Here is a 15,227-nt window from a genome sequence, read left to right as displayed (position 1 = left end):
AGAAATCTCGGCGGCGGTGAGTGACCATTTCTGGTTCTGGCGAGATGGACCGCGTCGAGCTTGTTATTGCCCCATCGCAGCCGCAGCACGCAGCACGCAGCCATGACAAAAGGATTCAAGTACATTATCGGTACGTGCGTGCGGCGACGAGCACCGCTGACGACAGAGCACATGGAGCAGGACGACGAGGCGACGCGCGCCCTGCCGGAGTGGGTACGCCTTGAGTGAGCCTCCTCCTCCCGGTCCCCACTGACCCCAGATACGCGCACATGCTCGTTGCCGTGGGCCCGAACTCCGAAGTGGACTTCACCTCGCTCTCCAGCTCCTCCATCCCTCCCTTGAAGTCGTACCTCGAGACCAAGCCGTCGAGCTCCAAGGCAGGCCTTCACACCGCCCCTGTGCTCGACATGCTCGCGGCGCGTAACCCCCCGATCCCGCAGGCGCGGGTATGCCTGCTCGACCCGCGCGCGCCGCAGGTAATCTCCCCCGACGACGCCGACAAGTTCGAGGTGTTCCTGTACGGCGGTATCCTCGGCGACGACCCGCCCCGCGACCGTACCGGCGAGCTGCGCCGCCTCGGGTTCGAGGGCCGCCACCTTGGCCCCGTGCAGATGACTACTGATACCGCGGTCAAGGTCACCAAGATTGTCGTTGAGGACCAGGGTGAGTGGGGTGTGGGGAGGGGAGAGTGCGAGTCGAAGACGAAGGAGGGAGGGAATGAGGAAGCAGTCACCCCGCCGCCACTAACACCCCCCAGTCCCCCTCGACCAGATCAAGTTTATCGACTTCCCGACCATCACATTCAACAAGCACGAGTCGATCGAGATGCCGTTCCGTAAGCACCAGGTGTTTTACTGCTCCACTCACACCCCAGGCTACGTGACCGACGCCAAGGGCGAGCCCATCCTCCCGCCCGGCATGAAGGACCACCTCAAGGCGGACCTCAACCGCACGATTGACGACTTTTGATGATGCATCTTATAGACTCTGGTTATCACCGTACTACAACGCGGCGTGTACTACAACCGCGGCTTGGCGCCCAAGCCGCTGCCGCCGCCCTCATCCTAGTCGAGCTTGTCGCTGCGGCGTTAGTTTGGCACTACGGTAGCACCTACGCAAGGTACTGCTCCCACTCGGCCTTGCCCCAGCCGCTCGAGACGGCGGGGTCCTCGAGGCCGTTGAGGAGCGCGGTCGGGGTGACGTGGATACCGTTCTGGCGGCCCTCGCGGACTGAGTGTGTCAGCAGCGCCCACCACCTCACGCCAGACGCACTCAAGAACTTGAAGTCGAGGAAGGCGCTCGACCCGCCATTGTTCTTCTCGTGCACGGCGAGCTTGGACGTGAGCGCCTCCTTGGCGACCTCGACGCTCTCGGCGCCCAGCTTGCCCGCCTTCTGGATGACCTGGACCGCGACGTCGACGTAGGCGGCAGTGACTTCGCGCGGCGTCTTGTCGAGCACGAGGCGGTTGAAGAAGTTTTCCTGGATGTCGTAGGTCTGGGGGCGTCAGACCCGCCTCATCGGTCTCTGTTGGCACGTACAGCAAGAAGGTAGTCCCAGAACAGGTCGGGGTGCTCCTGGCCAAAGACGAGGAGCGCCTCGGACGGGTACGCCGAGAGGTAGTGGCTGGGGGGCGTGTGGGTTAGCGATGCAGCACAAGGAGGGCGAGGGAGGCGTGCCACGCCACATACAACGGCTGCGGGTAAATCCGCGTAATGAGCTGCAGCTTGCCCTCGTACTTGCCGCCCTTGGTGATATGCGGCACGACGTTGGCGGCGAGCGAGCGGGTAATGTTGCGCGAGGGGGGGCAGAGGGGGTCGATGAAGCTGCGCGCGGCGTCAGTGGAGTGCGTGCGTCTTGGGGTGGGTGCCACCTACACCTCGAGCGACTGGCCGCCGGTGCCGGTGCGGAGGAAGGCGAGGGAGCGGGGGAGGCCCATGGTGGCGGTGGATGCTTGTTGTAGTGTTGGTTGTCGTGAGAAAGAGTTGGGTGCAGCAGTGGAATGGATCAGCTTAAGTGTCACTCACTCAATCGCCGTCACCATCACGACACGACGCGCCCAACGACCAATGACGCAATCTGACGCAGGAAACAGCCGTCAGCAGCCGACCGGCTGACCCACCTGGTGGTGCTCCTCCTACCCGCGTAACAAGCCAACTGCATTCAACTACTACGAATACAACTAAAGATAATAACAATGGGCAAGTGCCCTCCTTCTGATGCTGGGGTACGGTACGTACACCACTAGTACTCGGCAATCTGGATGACCTTGCCGACAGCCTGCCGCCTCCGCTTGCCCTGCTCGGCCAGCGCCTGGCTAGCACCGACGTCAAAGTAGCCAAAGCCGCCAAAGAAGTCCTCCTCGTCATCGGCACCACCCGGTCCCTCCTCGTCCTTCTCGTGGTCGCTAAGGCGGCGACCGGTACGCGCGTCGCGCATGACACCCGAGTGGTCGACGAACGCCTGAGGCCGCTCGTTGGCCTCGCGCCAGAGCTGGATGAGTAGACTCCTGACCTCGAGCAGGTACGCCTGGAGCGTCTTGAGCAGACGGCGCGTCTGGAGGTGCTTGGACGACATGCACACCGAGATACCCTCGTCCTTGATAATGTAGCCGATACCGTAGCCCTCGGGGGTCACGGGGCCGAAACCGAAGAGGCGGAGAGCAGGGTTGCCACAGTTCGAGGTGGAGAGCACCGACGAAGCAAGCTGCGAGTAGCCCGGGTCGGTGAAGAGCGCAGGGACAGACTCCTTCGGCAGGCCGGCCTTCTCGTCGGCATGGATAACCTTCTGGATGAGCGAGTACATGGCGTACAGGTGGCGGTCCTGGCCCTGGCCGGCACTGCACTCGCGAGTGAGCTCAGTGTGGCGCTTGCAGGCCTTGCGGAGGGTATCAATCTTCTCGGCCGCAGTAGCAGTCTCGGAACAGAAGGTCTTGACAAACTTGACACTGGGGGTGGTGACGGAGCGGATAGCCTCGGTACGACCGTGGCGGAAGGCCTTGGTCATGGCCGGCTCGTACGTCGACTCGACACGGCCGTACAGGCTGTAGTAGGCAGCCTGGAACGCCATCTGGACAAAGGCGTCGGGCGAGAAGCCGTGGCGCTTGATAAAGTTGCCACCGTAACCGCGGAACTCGAGCGCCTTGGTGTCGTTCTGGCAGATGAGGTCGGAGATACGCGTCTCGGCAAAGCGGACACCGGCACGGAGGTCGGGCGTGAGACGCCAGTCTAGCTTCTTGGGGTTGGTGTCGGCCTCGCACTCAATGTCGTCAGCCTCGCGGGGCGTCTTGGAGCCCTTGGCGAAAGGCGACAGCTTGGCCTTGAACAGCGAGGGCGTCGACGGGTTGATCGTCTTGGCGAAGAGCAAAACTAACTCGGTGAAGACGTCACCGACGTAGCGCAGCACAGTGTGGCCGTCGACACCAGTGTGCTCAAAGTTGACACCAGCCTCGCCGTTGCTGCAGACGATGATCTGGAGCTTGTCGTACCAACGGTTGAGGCACGTGCCCACCTGGACACCGTGCTCGAGGCGGTAGCCACCGCAGAGGAAGTTGGCGCACAGGTCTCCGACGTCGGCGGGCTCGGCATCGTCAAGACAAACGACGAACAGTGCCGACTCGACAATGGACAAACAGCGGGCGTTGTGCTTGTTTGAGTCGCGGAGCTCGCCGCGGAGGCGCGACCAGATCTTGCGGTTCTCAGTGGTCAGGATACCGACGGCGTTGGGGGCGGTCTGGTTGACGGGGATCTTGTCGGCGTCGGCGACGATGCCCTGGAGGTTGCTCAAGATCTCGCGGTCGCTAAGCATGGGGCGGTTCTTGGAGTCGAGGACGTCGAACCAGTAGAACTGTCCGCGGCGGATGACGACAATGTGGCGCGACTGGTCGTACGTCTCCATGCGACAGCCAGTCTCGGTGGGGACACGGGAAGTGGCAAACAGGCGCTCATACTGACTCATGTCCAGGGGCGCTCCCCTGATGCTGTCGGCCTTGAGGACGCCATTGCGGAGGTCGTGGATGAAGAGGAGCGACGAGAGGATGAGGGACGACGCACGTGAGAGCTGAGGGTCGTTGCGTGGGGTGACGTCCGAGGACAGGACAAAGAAGGGGTTGAGGCTGAGCACGACCGAATCCGAGTGCGAGAGGTATGATTCGTCTGTGGAGTGACCATGTCAGCAATCTTCGCGGGGGCGTCATCTGTCCCATCGCCATCGCCACGACGGCCTTGTTTGCCACTCACACCAAAACTCCTCAATGTAGCTGTCTACACCCTGGTCATAGTCGACGAGGCGCTGTTGCCACTTTGCACCCTCTCCCGAAGTGAGAAAGTGCTCGACGACGGCCTTGGTCTTTGCGTGCTCCTCTGGCTCCTGGAGGCCTTCGAGCGAGGCAAGGTAGCGACGGCACGTGTCCTCGAGCTTTGGGATGGGGAGCTTTGCGCTGACGTTGGGGTACTTTGCGAGGAAGCCCTCGTCCTGCTCGTGGTTAGGGGTGAGGGCGCCTGCTGGGACGGGTGGGCTCGACAAGAGGCCGTTTGCGGAGCCGTTGGCGTTGCCGTTTGATCCGTTTGCTGCAGCGCGCGATGTCATCGAGTGGCTGGGGCTGGGGATGGGTGGTTGGGCAGGGGGGTAAGCTGTCGGAGAAGAAATGTGTGACATGGTCTGCTGCTGCTTGCTTATGAAGGGTGTGTGTCGGGAGGGGAGGGGAGAGGCTTGCGTCGGTCGGAAGTGAGAATGCGGGGCAGCACAGTGGGTGGGTGGGCCGGCGCCAAGCAAAGTTGGTCGAGCCAAACAGGGGGGGGGGGGGGGGTCGTAGCTGAGAATGGCTCTCGGATCGTCCCCTACGGGGTTCAAGGTTTGCGCGCGTTTGACACTGGCAGGACCCGGTTACTGGCAAGTACCGACGAGCGACGAGGGAGGGGGAGGGGGAGGGGGAGGGAGGAGGGCGGCGTCGTTGAGGACCACCACGCTGCGGCAAAGAGTGGGGGTTGGTCACTCTTTGCGGAGAGATGCGGGGCCATTCTGTACAGTGGACAGTGACGACGATTGTTGTTCCTGGGACGACACCCGAGTGCGTCGGGCAAATCGCCATTGTAAATCCCTCCGTGACTGTTGGTTGCCACCCACCAGCGTCCACCACAGCCACTCTATTTCGTCGGATCATCGGACATTCCATCAACATAATAACTCCCCCCCCGCCCAGCCAGCCAGCCAGCCAACCCTCCACTTTGATACACGACGATTGCATTAACCGGTAACCAGCATTCTCTTGCCTCTGCCAATCTGCCCTCCTCCCCCTCCGCTTCCATGCCCAACGACGACGACTTGTGGGCGCGCCTTAGTGCCCTGAGGGGGGGCCCAGCCAAACTTCCCTTGGACCCCACCATCTCCGCACCGACACCAGAATCTGTAGCGGCAGCTGCACAGGCAGCAAAAGACGAAGACGAAGAGCTCGAGCGTATAGCAAACTCGCTGCCGCCAGAGACACAGGACGAGGACGACGACGTGGCGGCCCTCTTGGCCAGTCTGGGCGCCGCGGCCGTACCTACCGGCGGCGTGGTGGCCGGTGATGACGACACCACTGCACACCGCTCCATTTCCGCCCTCGAACGCGAAGCCACTGCAGCCCTCCGCGATGCCCACGCGTCGGGTTTTCTCGACGCGCCGGACCATGCACCATCAGCAGAGCTGCGGAATGCCGCCGCAAACAACACCAGCAACAGCTTGGACCACGGACCCGCGGTCGAAGACTTTGAAACAGAGGACGAGATCCTGGCGCGTGCTTTGGCCGAGGCGGCGATCGAGGATGATGAAGACGAGGCTGCTCCTGCAGCGGCAGAGAGCTTGAACCGGCCGTCGGCACATGCCCCGCGCACGGCTGGGGTATCCGCGGGGCTCGAGGCTGGCGACGACAACAAGGACGACGACGACGCGTCGGCGGCGGCCCTGGCGTCGCTCTCGGGCCTACAGACACTGCCTACGCTGCCCGATCTCGTCGACGAAGACGACGAGCCGCTCGACGCCGAGTCCAAGGCGCGTATGGACGCGCTCTTGGGCCTCCGGGGCCCGAGTCTCTTCCCCGCCACGCCCACGCGCGACCCCAAGCCCAAGGACAGCAACGCGCTCGGCCCGCCGCCCCGTGCGCCGGGTCAAGGATGGAACATTCCGGGGTACGACGACGGTCGTGACGAGGATCTGGATAGCTGGTGCTGTGAGTGGGCCGGGCAGGCGTGGCGTGGAGGGGCCATCGAGCGGCAAGCTGACGGCCGTAGCAATCTGCAACAAGGACGCCGAACTCCGGTGCCGCGGGTGCGACGGCGACCTGTACTGCCGCGAGTGCTGGGCCGAGGGCCACGGCGCAGGCCCGGGCAAGGAGCAGGGGCACAAGGTCGAGCGGTTTACGTGGTCGCGGAAGGTGTAGATGTGTTGTTGTGCCGACGGTGAGATGGAGGATGGCGACGGTGTGGAGGGGAGCGAGAGCGTCACAAGGACGACGCATTTGACCGCCGTAGTGAGGTCGCCGGCGGCAGGTGCGATAGATAACGACTCGCACTCGCACCCTTCGCACGTCAGAGGAGGCGGCGTGCGGCGTCGTGAGCACAGCACCATTGTATCATATCCCATAACATGCATATAGATAAAAGCTAGACGTTACCGACTCTCCCGCAAGACCAAGTGACACAGGTACGCCGGTCCACCGCCGCACGCATACCACGTGGTCTCGAGTAGAGCAGAATAAAATATCAGCGACGTATAGTCCTCAACGAGCCAAAGGGAGCGAACTCCAAGCAAGTCGAGGGTGGACGTCGAAACGCCGGCCGGCAGCAAGCTGCCGACACAGGTTGTCTAGACCTAAGCCGTTTTTCTTCCAGTGCGGCTAGTAAGGGCACCCCGGGGGAGGTAGGTGAGCCCTAGGCAAATGCGCCTGGTGAAGCGTGCGGCACCTGCTGGGGGCAGGTGCGCGGGGGGATGGGGGTTGGGGGAGGGAGGAGGAAGAGGGGGAGGGGAGGAGGAAGGAAGCAGTCGACGGCGAGGACCGCCACGTCGAGCTCGCGCCGCGCGCGCGCGGCTACCTCGCCGTCGTGTCAGTGCATGCGTAAGTCGTGCGTGCGTGCGTGCTGCCGCCTAGTCGTCACGTTTCCATCGGTCGAGGTCGGTGAGGGTTGAAGTGTGAATGCAACAGCAACGACGAGGAAAAATGCTTAAGAGGGTGGAGGATGAGTGGAGCGGAAGCAATTGGCAGAAGTTTGGTGAGTGCAGTGAGTGACTGCTCGCACCAAAATGGCTCTCGCACCGCCATGCCGGCCAGCCAGGCACCTCCACCACAACAACCACCAGTCAGTCAGTCGCACCACCCACCCAACAGATGCAACATGGACACCTCTCGACGCGATTGACTTTTGCTCCGCTACTCTTGCCCAACACACTGGCGGCCGCTGGTCGATCAAGAGCAATGCCATACCGCATGCAGCATACTCGGGCATGGGGGACGCGTCGACCACATGCCAGATGTAGTTGAGAACAAGCACAGACGAGATCCGATCTGACCCTCTGCGCTGCGCAGGGACTATATGCGTGCGTCGTGCGAAGTGGACTCGAGTTGTGCGAAAGTGGGAGACAAGGGAGACCAGAGACCAAGACATGACCGCAATAATCAGCAGGGAAGGGTGCTATTATCTTCCGACGCTGGCTTCTGGAAGCAGTAAACGGTGTGTGATTGCGATCACTCGAAATCAATCAGGTCCGCACGGGACGGGCGAGGTGACTTGGCCGTGACTCACATCGGCAGTGTCTTCATATCTACCAAGTTGGGCTGGCGTGGTGAGGTGAGCGGGGACGCGATGGTGGTGCAGCAGCTGCTTGGCATCATGGCAGCAGATCGACGCCTACGTGCCCCGACGCGCTAGACGCACCGACGCGCCGACCAACATGGCAGTGTGGCGTCGGGGACGTTGTCGAGTGTGGCATGTCGCGCCGCCGTATATTGGCCATGCCGACACTGTACGAGAGTGTCTCATGTCGCACCGGTGCTAGTCGTGCTGCTATGCGCTGCTGCCTCTGCTCGTAACCTTTACACGGGAACAGCCAGCAGCACGTTTCGCGCCGGCACGCTGTTGCATCCCCTTCCCGACGACGGCGTGCCTGGTTTCGAAATATCCCGTCCCCCTGTCAGCGTGTCTCATGCAATGGGGTTTGCAGCTAAGGGTGGGGTACGGGACGGCCCAAGTCGTACAGCCGTGTCAGCCCTAGCTAGTCGCGCTCGCCGCTGCTACCGCGACGACGACCCGTTAACGTACGTCTTAGGAATGGGACGTGGTTGAGGCCAGTCGACTGCCAGCCTCGGGCGCATCGCCCAACTCTTTTGTCTGACACGACGACACACCAAGGCACAGCTGCCATCGGGCCTAACTTTATCCTCTGACCTCTGACGGTCAGCACCCAGACCAGCACGGCGACGAACGACGACGACGACGACCGACGGCACCGCCGAGCCAGCAGCACTCACGCACGCAGCTCGCTCGCTCTCAACACCACACCCCTGCTACAAAAGGGGATGGCGGGTCGTTGCGAAGCTGGGAACTGACGGCGACACCATCATGGTCAAGGCATAGTCGACATTGCTCACTCACTCCTCACCTGCTCGACGACAACAACATATAGCCAGCAGCAGCCCGACAACATGTCGGCCCGCCACCTCGCCCCGGCGCCACCACCGCCCAGAACAACAACAACAACAACAACACGCACCGCCGCCCCCCGCACAATGCCGCCCAGCTCGCACCCCTTCCTCACCGACCAGACGCCGTACCTCGACCGGCGGTTCAGCGCCACCAGCCTCCGCAGCACGAGCAGCGCAGGCTCGTACCACACCAACCGGAGCAGCAGCTCGAGCGCCAGCGCGCTCCCGCACGACCCGTGCTGGCCGTTCCACCGCGGCTCGGCCTCGGGGCCCAGCAGCCGCGGCGCAGCCCCACCGCCCGTGTCAGCCCTGCAGCCCTCGGCGCCCATCTACCCCTCGACAGCGGCACGCACGTCGCAGCCCGTCTCGCGCACCCAGGCATACTCGCACCTCAGCGTAGCGTCCACCCGCAGCGTGCCGACCAGCAGCAGCAGCAGCCACTCGCCCCGCAGCGCCCCGCTGCCCATCACCCCCAGCAGCGGCTCGTCCACCTCGTCGAGCTCGTCGCCCATGGCCAGCCCCACCACGCCCGTGTCCGCGACAATAGACCGCTCGTGCCTCGTGTGGATGCGCGAGGCCGAGCAGCACGAGTACTTGTTCGGCAGTGTCGCATCGCGCGACACGTCCCCGCGCGAAATCCACCGGCGCCTCCTGCATCCAGACGAGCTCGCAGAGCACGTCGAGGAGCTGCGCGTCGTCGAGGACATGGCGGCCGCCGCAGACAGGCCGTGCAGGCTCAACCTCAAGTGCAGGAATCGCGGGCAGCGGTTCTAACGGCATCGACGACTTTGGTGGATGCACGTTTTTTCCTCGCTCTCGCTTTTCCGGCCTTTCCGGAGCCACCCCCTGGCCGCCTGCCTGCCTGCCACTGTATGGCCCTCGCCCCCTCGCCGCAGCGCCGCTGCGCCCCCGGCCCCGCGCTTCTCGGCGTTTCATCGCCGCAGGCTGGAGCACGACGCCGCGCGCCCCCGTCGGCGCCGGGCACCGCAGCCCCGAGGACTCGCCCGCTCGCTCGCCAGTCCACCAGCCCAGCCCAGACCAGACCAGACCATAGACCATGGGCTCTGTTCCACCCCTCCCAACCCCACACACCATCCCGCATATACACATACTCGCACCCGCACACCTCGTAATCTTGTAGTATGTACACGAGACAGACATGCCATGTTGTATGTCGCTGCCATGTGGTGATGTGGCGCTAGTGTTGTTGGTGGTGGCGGCCGGCGATCACTCGGCGACCAGAGCCAGAGATTTACTCCCGTTAGCGCTTTGCCGGCCACGGCCACGAGGCCACGTCGTGTCGCGTGTCACACAAGATGACTTCTGACTTCGAGTTCGACTTGACGTACTTGCACTCACCCACACACTCCACGACCATGCGCCTCGCGTCCCTACTTGCCGCTGCGCCGCTGCTGCAGGCCGTGACGGTACGCCTGGCCTGCGCGCCGAGCTCCGCGCGCCGAGCTGACCACCCAGGCGCTACACTTCTACTTCGAGTCGAATGAGAAGCGCTGTTTCCTCGAGGAGCTGCCGTCCAACACGATTGTCGAGGGTGGGTGTGAAGCGATGGCAGTGGCGCGCGCGTGCTCTGTCGGCTGTTAGCTGTGCCGCCTTTGCTACTACCAGCTATGACACCGTCGCCGCCCGCACCGCACCGCCTGCCATCGCATCTAACGCTCTTGCGCCCTGCTGACACCCCCAGGCCACTACAAGGCGCTCCTGTGGGACGAGCCCCAGCAGCAGTGGGTCATCAACGAGCAGCTGGGCATCCACGTGAATGTGGAGGTGGGTTTGGCGTGCTGCTCTGTGATCGCCGCGTCGTGTCCTAACCCACGCCCAGGACCTGTCCTCTGGCAACATTGCCGTCAACACGCGCGGCCCGCACGAGGGCAAGTTTACCTTCACCTCGCACGACCCGGGAGACCACAACATCTGCCTGCACACCAACATGACGGGCGGGTGGGTGAGCAACGAGCATATCAAGCTGTACTTGGATATCAATGTCGGGTCGAGCAAGCACGACTTGGAGTGAGTGGGCGGCGAGCGGGCGCGCAGGCGAGCATGCGCGGCCCGTCGTCGAGGGGCACGACTCGGCGTGGCTGACTCGCGCTAGGGCCGACCGCAACCACGCCAACACGCTCGCAGGCAAGCTCAACGAGCTCAACAAGCGCGTAGAGGACATTCAGCGCGAGCAGCGGTACATGCGCGAAGTGGAAGCGTCGTTCCGCGACGCGTCGGAAAACGTCAACTCGGTCGCGGTCTGGTACTGTATCCTCCAGATTGGCGTGCTCGTCGCTGCTGGATTCTGGCAGATGCGCCATTTGAAGGTGTACTTTGACGATAAGAAGCTGCGCTGAGGGGGGAGGCAGGTAGGCGGAGAGAGAGAGAGCGCGGAGTGGACGCCGGAGACACAGCAGACAGACAGATCGAGACACTGGGCGAGACAGACCCACACGACATGCATGCATGAGACACGCGGGGAGGAGGGGGCAGGTGGTGGTTGGGACGCAGGATGCTGACGAGGAGATGCGCTGGGCGTGACAGAATTGAAGGCAGGGCGCGTGTTAAGCAACTCGGACTTGGGACACCACCCCCGCCACACCGCATCAACGCCATGCCATGCATACATGACCACGACCTACAGCCTACACGGGTGTCATGCCGACAATACAATACAATCCCCTTCCTCCCCTCCCCTCTATCTCTACGCGTCCCCGAGGAACGCCGCCGCCGCCTCCTTGAACCACTCAGCCTTCTTCAGGAAGTGAACCAGGATCGTCCCACCGTACTCGCTCTCGTCCAAGAAGCGGTCATGGTGAGATGGCCTCTGCGCCATCAAAGCCTCGACTTCACCGCGAGTCGTCGTCCATCGGGCGTCCGGTTCGTCCCGCAGCTTGCTCAGCGTACTGCCCTCGATCAACGCCTCGACCCGCTCCGTCTCGTTGAGCTCGAGGTTGAGCACAGGCGGGCGGTACTTGGTGCCAAACTCGGACACGGTCGAATAGGCGCTTGCCTTGTAGTGCGTCCCTCCTCGCTGGCCCACGACCGAAGACGGGATACCGTGCAACTGCTCGTTCCGGATGCGGGCAATCTCGTCCGGGAAGAGGAAGCCGTGAGAGTAGCTACGGGTGTCAGTGGAAATCTCTTGGTCGTCGGTACACCTACACAGTGCCAGCCTTCGGGTGGTCGTAAATGCCACACCGGTCCGTGACCCAGACAATCTCCTTGGCCTGCGGGTGCAGTCTCATCCAACTGGATGTGAGCTTGTCCTCCTTGCCGACAATCATGTTGTTCAGAGACGGTGTGTCGCCAATGTACCGGACCAGGTCCCACGACATGCCGTAGCACTCGCCAGCCATGAACAGGTCGCGCACAAGGTAGCCCCAGAAAGCCTTGCGGCGTGGAGACGCTCTCAAATGCCGCTCCAGCTCGCCAAGCATGAGGAACGCGTCGTCGTCGGCCTTGAGCACATAGTCGGGGCGCTTATCACCACGGTAGATGGGCTTGGTCGAGCCGCCGGCAGCCGCCTGCAATGCAAACTCGGCTTCGCTCTCCTTGGACCGAGGATGAGTCGGGTACTCGTAGTCTGGCACCGTGGCGTTCTCGGCTGCCCAGGTGAAGTAGGCGTGAGTCTTGCCAGAGTTCATGTTCTCGTCAATGTCGAGGATGATAATGTCATTGTGCGCTGGCTTCGTCAGCTACCTCCAAGTCGTCCTCGCCACCCGGGCCCACTACTCACCCTCTTGCTCCAGTGCGATCGCATCGCTCAGCTCGGGACGAGGACGCCCCATGATGAACTTGACGCTGACACCTTCAGTCCCCGGACGACGGGACCGAGCATGGGTCATGTACGTTTGCCGGACGAGATCACGCCGAGCGTGACCCTTATCGTAGGTAAAGATGCCGAGGAGCAAGCTAGTTGGCTCCATGCTGTCGATGCTGAAACCGCGACCATCGGCGTATGGTGGTTGTTGGCGCCCAGGGTACGGCCATAAATCGTCGGACGGCGTCAGAGGCGTCAAGAAGGGGTTCTTGTCCTGGAGCGAGTAGAGGGTGGGATAGTTTGCTGTGCAGTACTCCCTGAAGGGGAGCGCTCGTTTGTCGGGGTCGAGGAGGTACTTTAGAGTACATGTCAGGAGCAGTGCGAAGAGCAAGAAGCAGGCCACGAAGAGGGTCTGTACGGACGTTAGCGGTGACCTTGATCGCAATCCATCGGCGACATTGCACCGGCGACTCACTACTCCCCAGGGCTCGTTTCGCACAAAGTGTCGCAATAGTCGGACATTCTTTGCCGGAGACCACCAGGGCTCGTCGACGGCCTTTTCCTTCTCGGAAAGCTGCGCTTTCCGTCTCTTGGACGAGCGGCGCTTGGGAGCGGCGGAGGCTTCCGTTGCTGTGGCCGGGAGCACGCGATGTAACGGACCAAGCAGCCAACCCCAGTGTCTCGTGCCAATCGGCAATAACCGCGGCGCCGAGGGGAGGAGGCTGGCCGTGACTCTGGAGCTTGAAGTGCCGTCGTGTGACCGGAACCACCAGGAAGGAGCCTGAGGGACATCCTCGTCGTCCTCCGACCCGCTGCTCTGCGAGTATGCGCGCTGCTCCCATCTCGAGCTCGACGTCGAAGTGGAAGTTCGTGGGCTGCTCGTGCTCGCGCGTGGGGGAGCACAGTCGTCACTGCTGGCATCCATCAATCCAATGTAGTCGGTTGCAGCGTCGGATACTGCGCTGGGAGATGCCACAGGCGTTCGCCCGGTCGGTGGGGTCGACAGAGGGAGTAGGTGGTAGGGGTCTTGAGGGAGGGGTTCGGGGGTAGGAGGACCCATCATGCCAGGTGTGTCGGAGAGCGATGGCCAGTGTTTCCTGCGAGGTTGTTTTGGAACGTGTTCGTGTGTTGTTTGCGTGTCACTGGGTGTCGTGTACTCGCCGGCCATGGGTGAAGGCTTGGGCGGTTGCCAGCCCAAAGGACCCACCGGCGGCTCGGTAACACCACTTGCTGCCGCGGTGCGATGGGCGTCAAACGAGGCGCGTGGTGGAGAGACGTTGGGACCGTGCGTGGGGACGTCGCCAGCAGCCGAGGAGCGATCAACTAACGTCTGCCAGCTGCGCCGTCTGCCGAGGACCGGGGCACCGGGGCCGACAGACATGCGGCGGCGGTGCACGTTTGACTCGGTTGTTGTTGGTGTGATGGGCGAGTGAGTGACAAACGTCTCGGCATCACCTTGTACCGGGCTCGAGGGCGAGGGTGCAGCCTTGGCGTCGACGTCGAGCGCGAGAGCGGTAGGGATGCTCCACTTGCGCGCTGGGCCAGTGCTCAGCGACGGGAAGGGCGGGCGCGCGATGCCATCGTTGCGAAGTGACGTGTCGTTGGAGCTGCGGCGCGAGGAGGGGCCTGGGGAGGCGGCGGCGGGGACGGCGGTGTGGTCGTGCGTGTCGGCTACGGTAGGTGCTGCGATGCCCGACGCGTCAATGAGCGGGTCTGCCGCTGGGGGCCATGTCCCTTGGCGTCTAGGCTGCTCATTGGGCATTATGCGAGTGGGGGTAGGTGACGGCGCCCAGTGCACTTGTGGGGCCTGGCGATGCTGCAGTCTAGAGTTGGAAGAGAGTGTTGAAGGGGAAGTAGGATTGTGCGGCGGCGGCGCCGGCGGGTTACCTTGGCGTCGAGGCATGGCGGCTGGTCCGGCTAGGAATGAGCGTGAGGAGGGAGAGGGGGGTTGTTGCTCGGCGCCAGATGCTGCGGGCGGCCCTGGCGGCTCACGTGCGGCGGGTCATGCGCGGGTGAGTTGGGGGGCGTCGCGGTAGAGGTGGGCCAGCGCGTGTGCCTTGGCTTGCTTGGTGTGCGTCTTGCGTCCTGAGCGAGGAACGACGAGCGATGCGATGCGATGGCGATAGCCGTCGTTGAGATGGGCAGCAAGCAAGCAACGAACAATGAGCGAGGCGACGCGGGGGGGGACGCAAAGGCGCGGCAAACCGACGGGCTGCGGCGGGTGACGAGAGGGAGGCGCAGAGAGCAACAAGCACCAACAGCAGATTTAGGCACCACACCCCCCAGCCAAAACGAGGCGATACAAATAGACCCGTTGACAAAAACAGCGACACGGCGGCCACACTTCACCGCGCGGGCTCGTCGATGCTCTCTGTCTCACTCGCCCACTCTCTCTGCCGTCCCTTTCTCGATAGGTCCAGATCGTGAACAACATAAAAATAAAGACATGCTAGCAGCAGCGGTCACAGCGAGCCGCGGCTGGACACTTGCTCGACTTGGACTTGGCCAGGCGATGTCGATTGCTGCGCGGCCCGCGAGGTACACTCAGGGCGGGAGTGTCAGAATCTGCCGTGGTGGGTTGGGTTGGGGTGGGGTGGGGTGGGGGTTGGGGAGGTGGAGGGGTGTGCGTAATGTGCGTGCTTGGGTGGCCAGAACATGGTGGCAGCACGGTGCGATGCAGTGCCACCGAGGCGCCGAGGCGCACCTCTTCCACGCTGTCTGCCAGCGCGACTTCCAGCAAGGCGGCCGAGGTCACTTGCAACGCTGGCACGCGAGCCGTGTCACACGAC

At 63.1% G+C, this 15,227-nt stretch overlaps 7 protein-coding genes across 7 annotated transcripts; 4 read left to right on the top strand and 3 right to left on the bottom strand.

The window, feature by feature from the left end:
* Positions 1–64: 64 nt before the first annotated feature.
* Positions 65–969, top strand: SFM1 (Protein arginine N-methyltransferase SFM1; the record flags this gene model as incomplete). Its single annotated transcript, XM_062767934.1, has 5 exons — positions 65–130; positions 167–224; positions 260–663; positions 758–835; positions 875–969. The coding sequence occupies exons 1-5, from the start codon at positions 103–105 to the stop codon at positions 967–969; spliced, it is 663 nt and encodes a 220-aa protein (XP_062623918.1). The 5' UTR covers positions 65–102.
* LOC62_01G001440 (uncharacterized protein) lies at positions 956–2,002 on the bottom strand. The gene is made up of 6 exons (XM_062767933.1): positions 1,876–2,002; positions 1,690–1,824; positions 1,540–1,624; positions 1,273–1,495; positions 1,116–1,230; positions 956–1,080 (listed from the first exon to the last, which is right to left on the bottom strand). The coding sequence occupies exons 1-6, from the start codon at positions 1,935–1,937 to the stop codon at positions 1,065–1,067; spliced, it is 636 nt and encodes a 211-aa protein (XP_062623917.1). The 5' UTR covers positions 1,938–2,002; the 3' UTR covers positions 956–1,064.
* A 138-nt stretch (positions 2,003–2,140) lies between these two features.
* Positions 2,141–4,873, bottom strand: YAT1 (Putative mitochondrial carnitine O-acetyltransferase). Its single transcript, XM_062767932.1, has 2 exons — positions 4,237–4,873; positions 2,141–4,152 (listed from the first exon to the last, which is right to left on the bottom strand). The coding sequence occupies exons 1-2, from the start codon at positions 4,652–4,654 to the stop codon at positions 2,243–2,245; spliced, it is 2,328 nt and encodes a 775-aa protein (XP_062623916.1). The 5' UTR covers positions 4,655–4,873; the 3' UTR covers positions 2,141–2,242.
* A 355-nt stretch (positions 4,874–5,228) lies between these two features.
* On the top strand, positions 5,229–6,617 carry Zfyve19 (Abscission/NoCut checkpoint regulator). Its single transcript, XM_062767931.1, has 2 exons — positions 5,229–6,206; positions 6,268–6,617. The coding sequence occupies exons 1-2, from the start codon at positions 5,303–5,305 to the stop codon at positions 6,414–6,416; spliced, it is 1,053 nt and encodes a 350-aa protein (XP_062623915.1). The 5' UTR covers positions 5,229–5,302; the 3' UTR covers positions 6,417–6,617.
* A 2,142-nt stretch (positions 6,618–8,759) lies between these two features.
* LOC62_01G001437 (uncharacterized protein) lies at positions 8,760–9,449 on the top strand (the record flags this gene model as incomplete). The annotated part of the gene is made up of 1 exon (XM_062767930.1): positions 8,760–9,449. The coding sequence occupies one exon, from the start codon at positions 8,760–8,762 to the stop codon at positions 9,447–9,449; it is 690 nt and encodes a 229-aa protein (XP_062623914.1).
* A 580-nt stretch (positions 9,450–10,029) lies between these two features.
* On the top strand, positions 10,030–11,151 carry TMED9 (Transmembrane emp24 domain-containing protein 9). Its single transcript, XM_062767929.1, has 5 exons — positions 10,030–10,102; positions 10,152–10,227; positions 10,378–10,460; positions 10,516–10,703; positions 10,789–11,151. Exons 1-5 carry the CDS (start codon positions 10,052–10,054, stop codon positions 11,030–11,032), a joined length of 642 nt encoding a protein of 213 aa, XP_062623913.1. The 5' UTR covers positions 10,030–10,051; the 3' UTR covers positions 11,033–11,151.
* A 163-nt stretch (positions 11,152–11,314) lies between these two features.
* Positions 11,315–14,200, bottom strand: LOC62_01G001435 (uncharacterized protein; the record flags this gene model as incomplete). The annotated part of the gene is made up of 5 exons (XM_062767928.1): positions 11,315–11,797; positions 11,841–12,360; positions 12,415–12,850; positions 12,914–13,615; positions 13,646–14,200. The coding sequence occupies 5 exons, from the start codon at positions 14,198–14,200 to the stop codon at positions 11,380–11,382; spliced, it is 2,631 nt and encodes an 876-aa protein (XP_062623912.1). The 3' UTR covers positions 11,315–11,379.
* Between the last annotated feature and the right edge of the window lie 1,027 nt (positions 14,201–15,227).

Source organism: Vanrija pseudolonga, chromosome 1 (assembly GCF_020906515.1).
Source record: "Vanrija pseudolonga chromosome 1, complete sequence".
NCBI classification, from domain to species: Eukaryota; Fungi; Basidiomycota; class Tremellomycetes; order Trichosporonales; family Trichosporonaceae; genus Vanrija; species Vanrija pseudolonga.
This window is presented reverse-complemented; position numbering and strand designations above follow the sequence as displayed.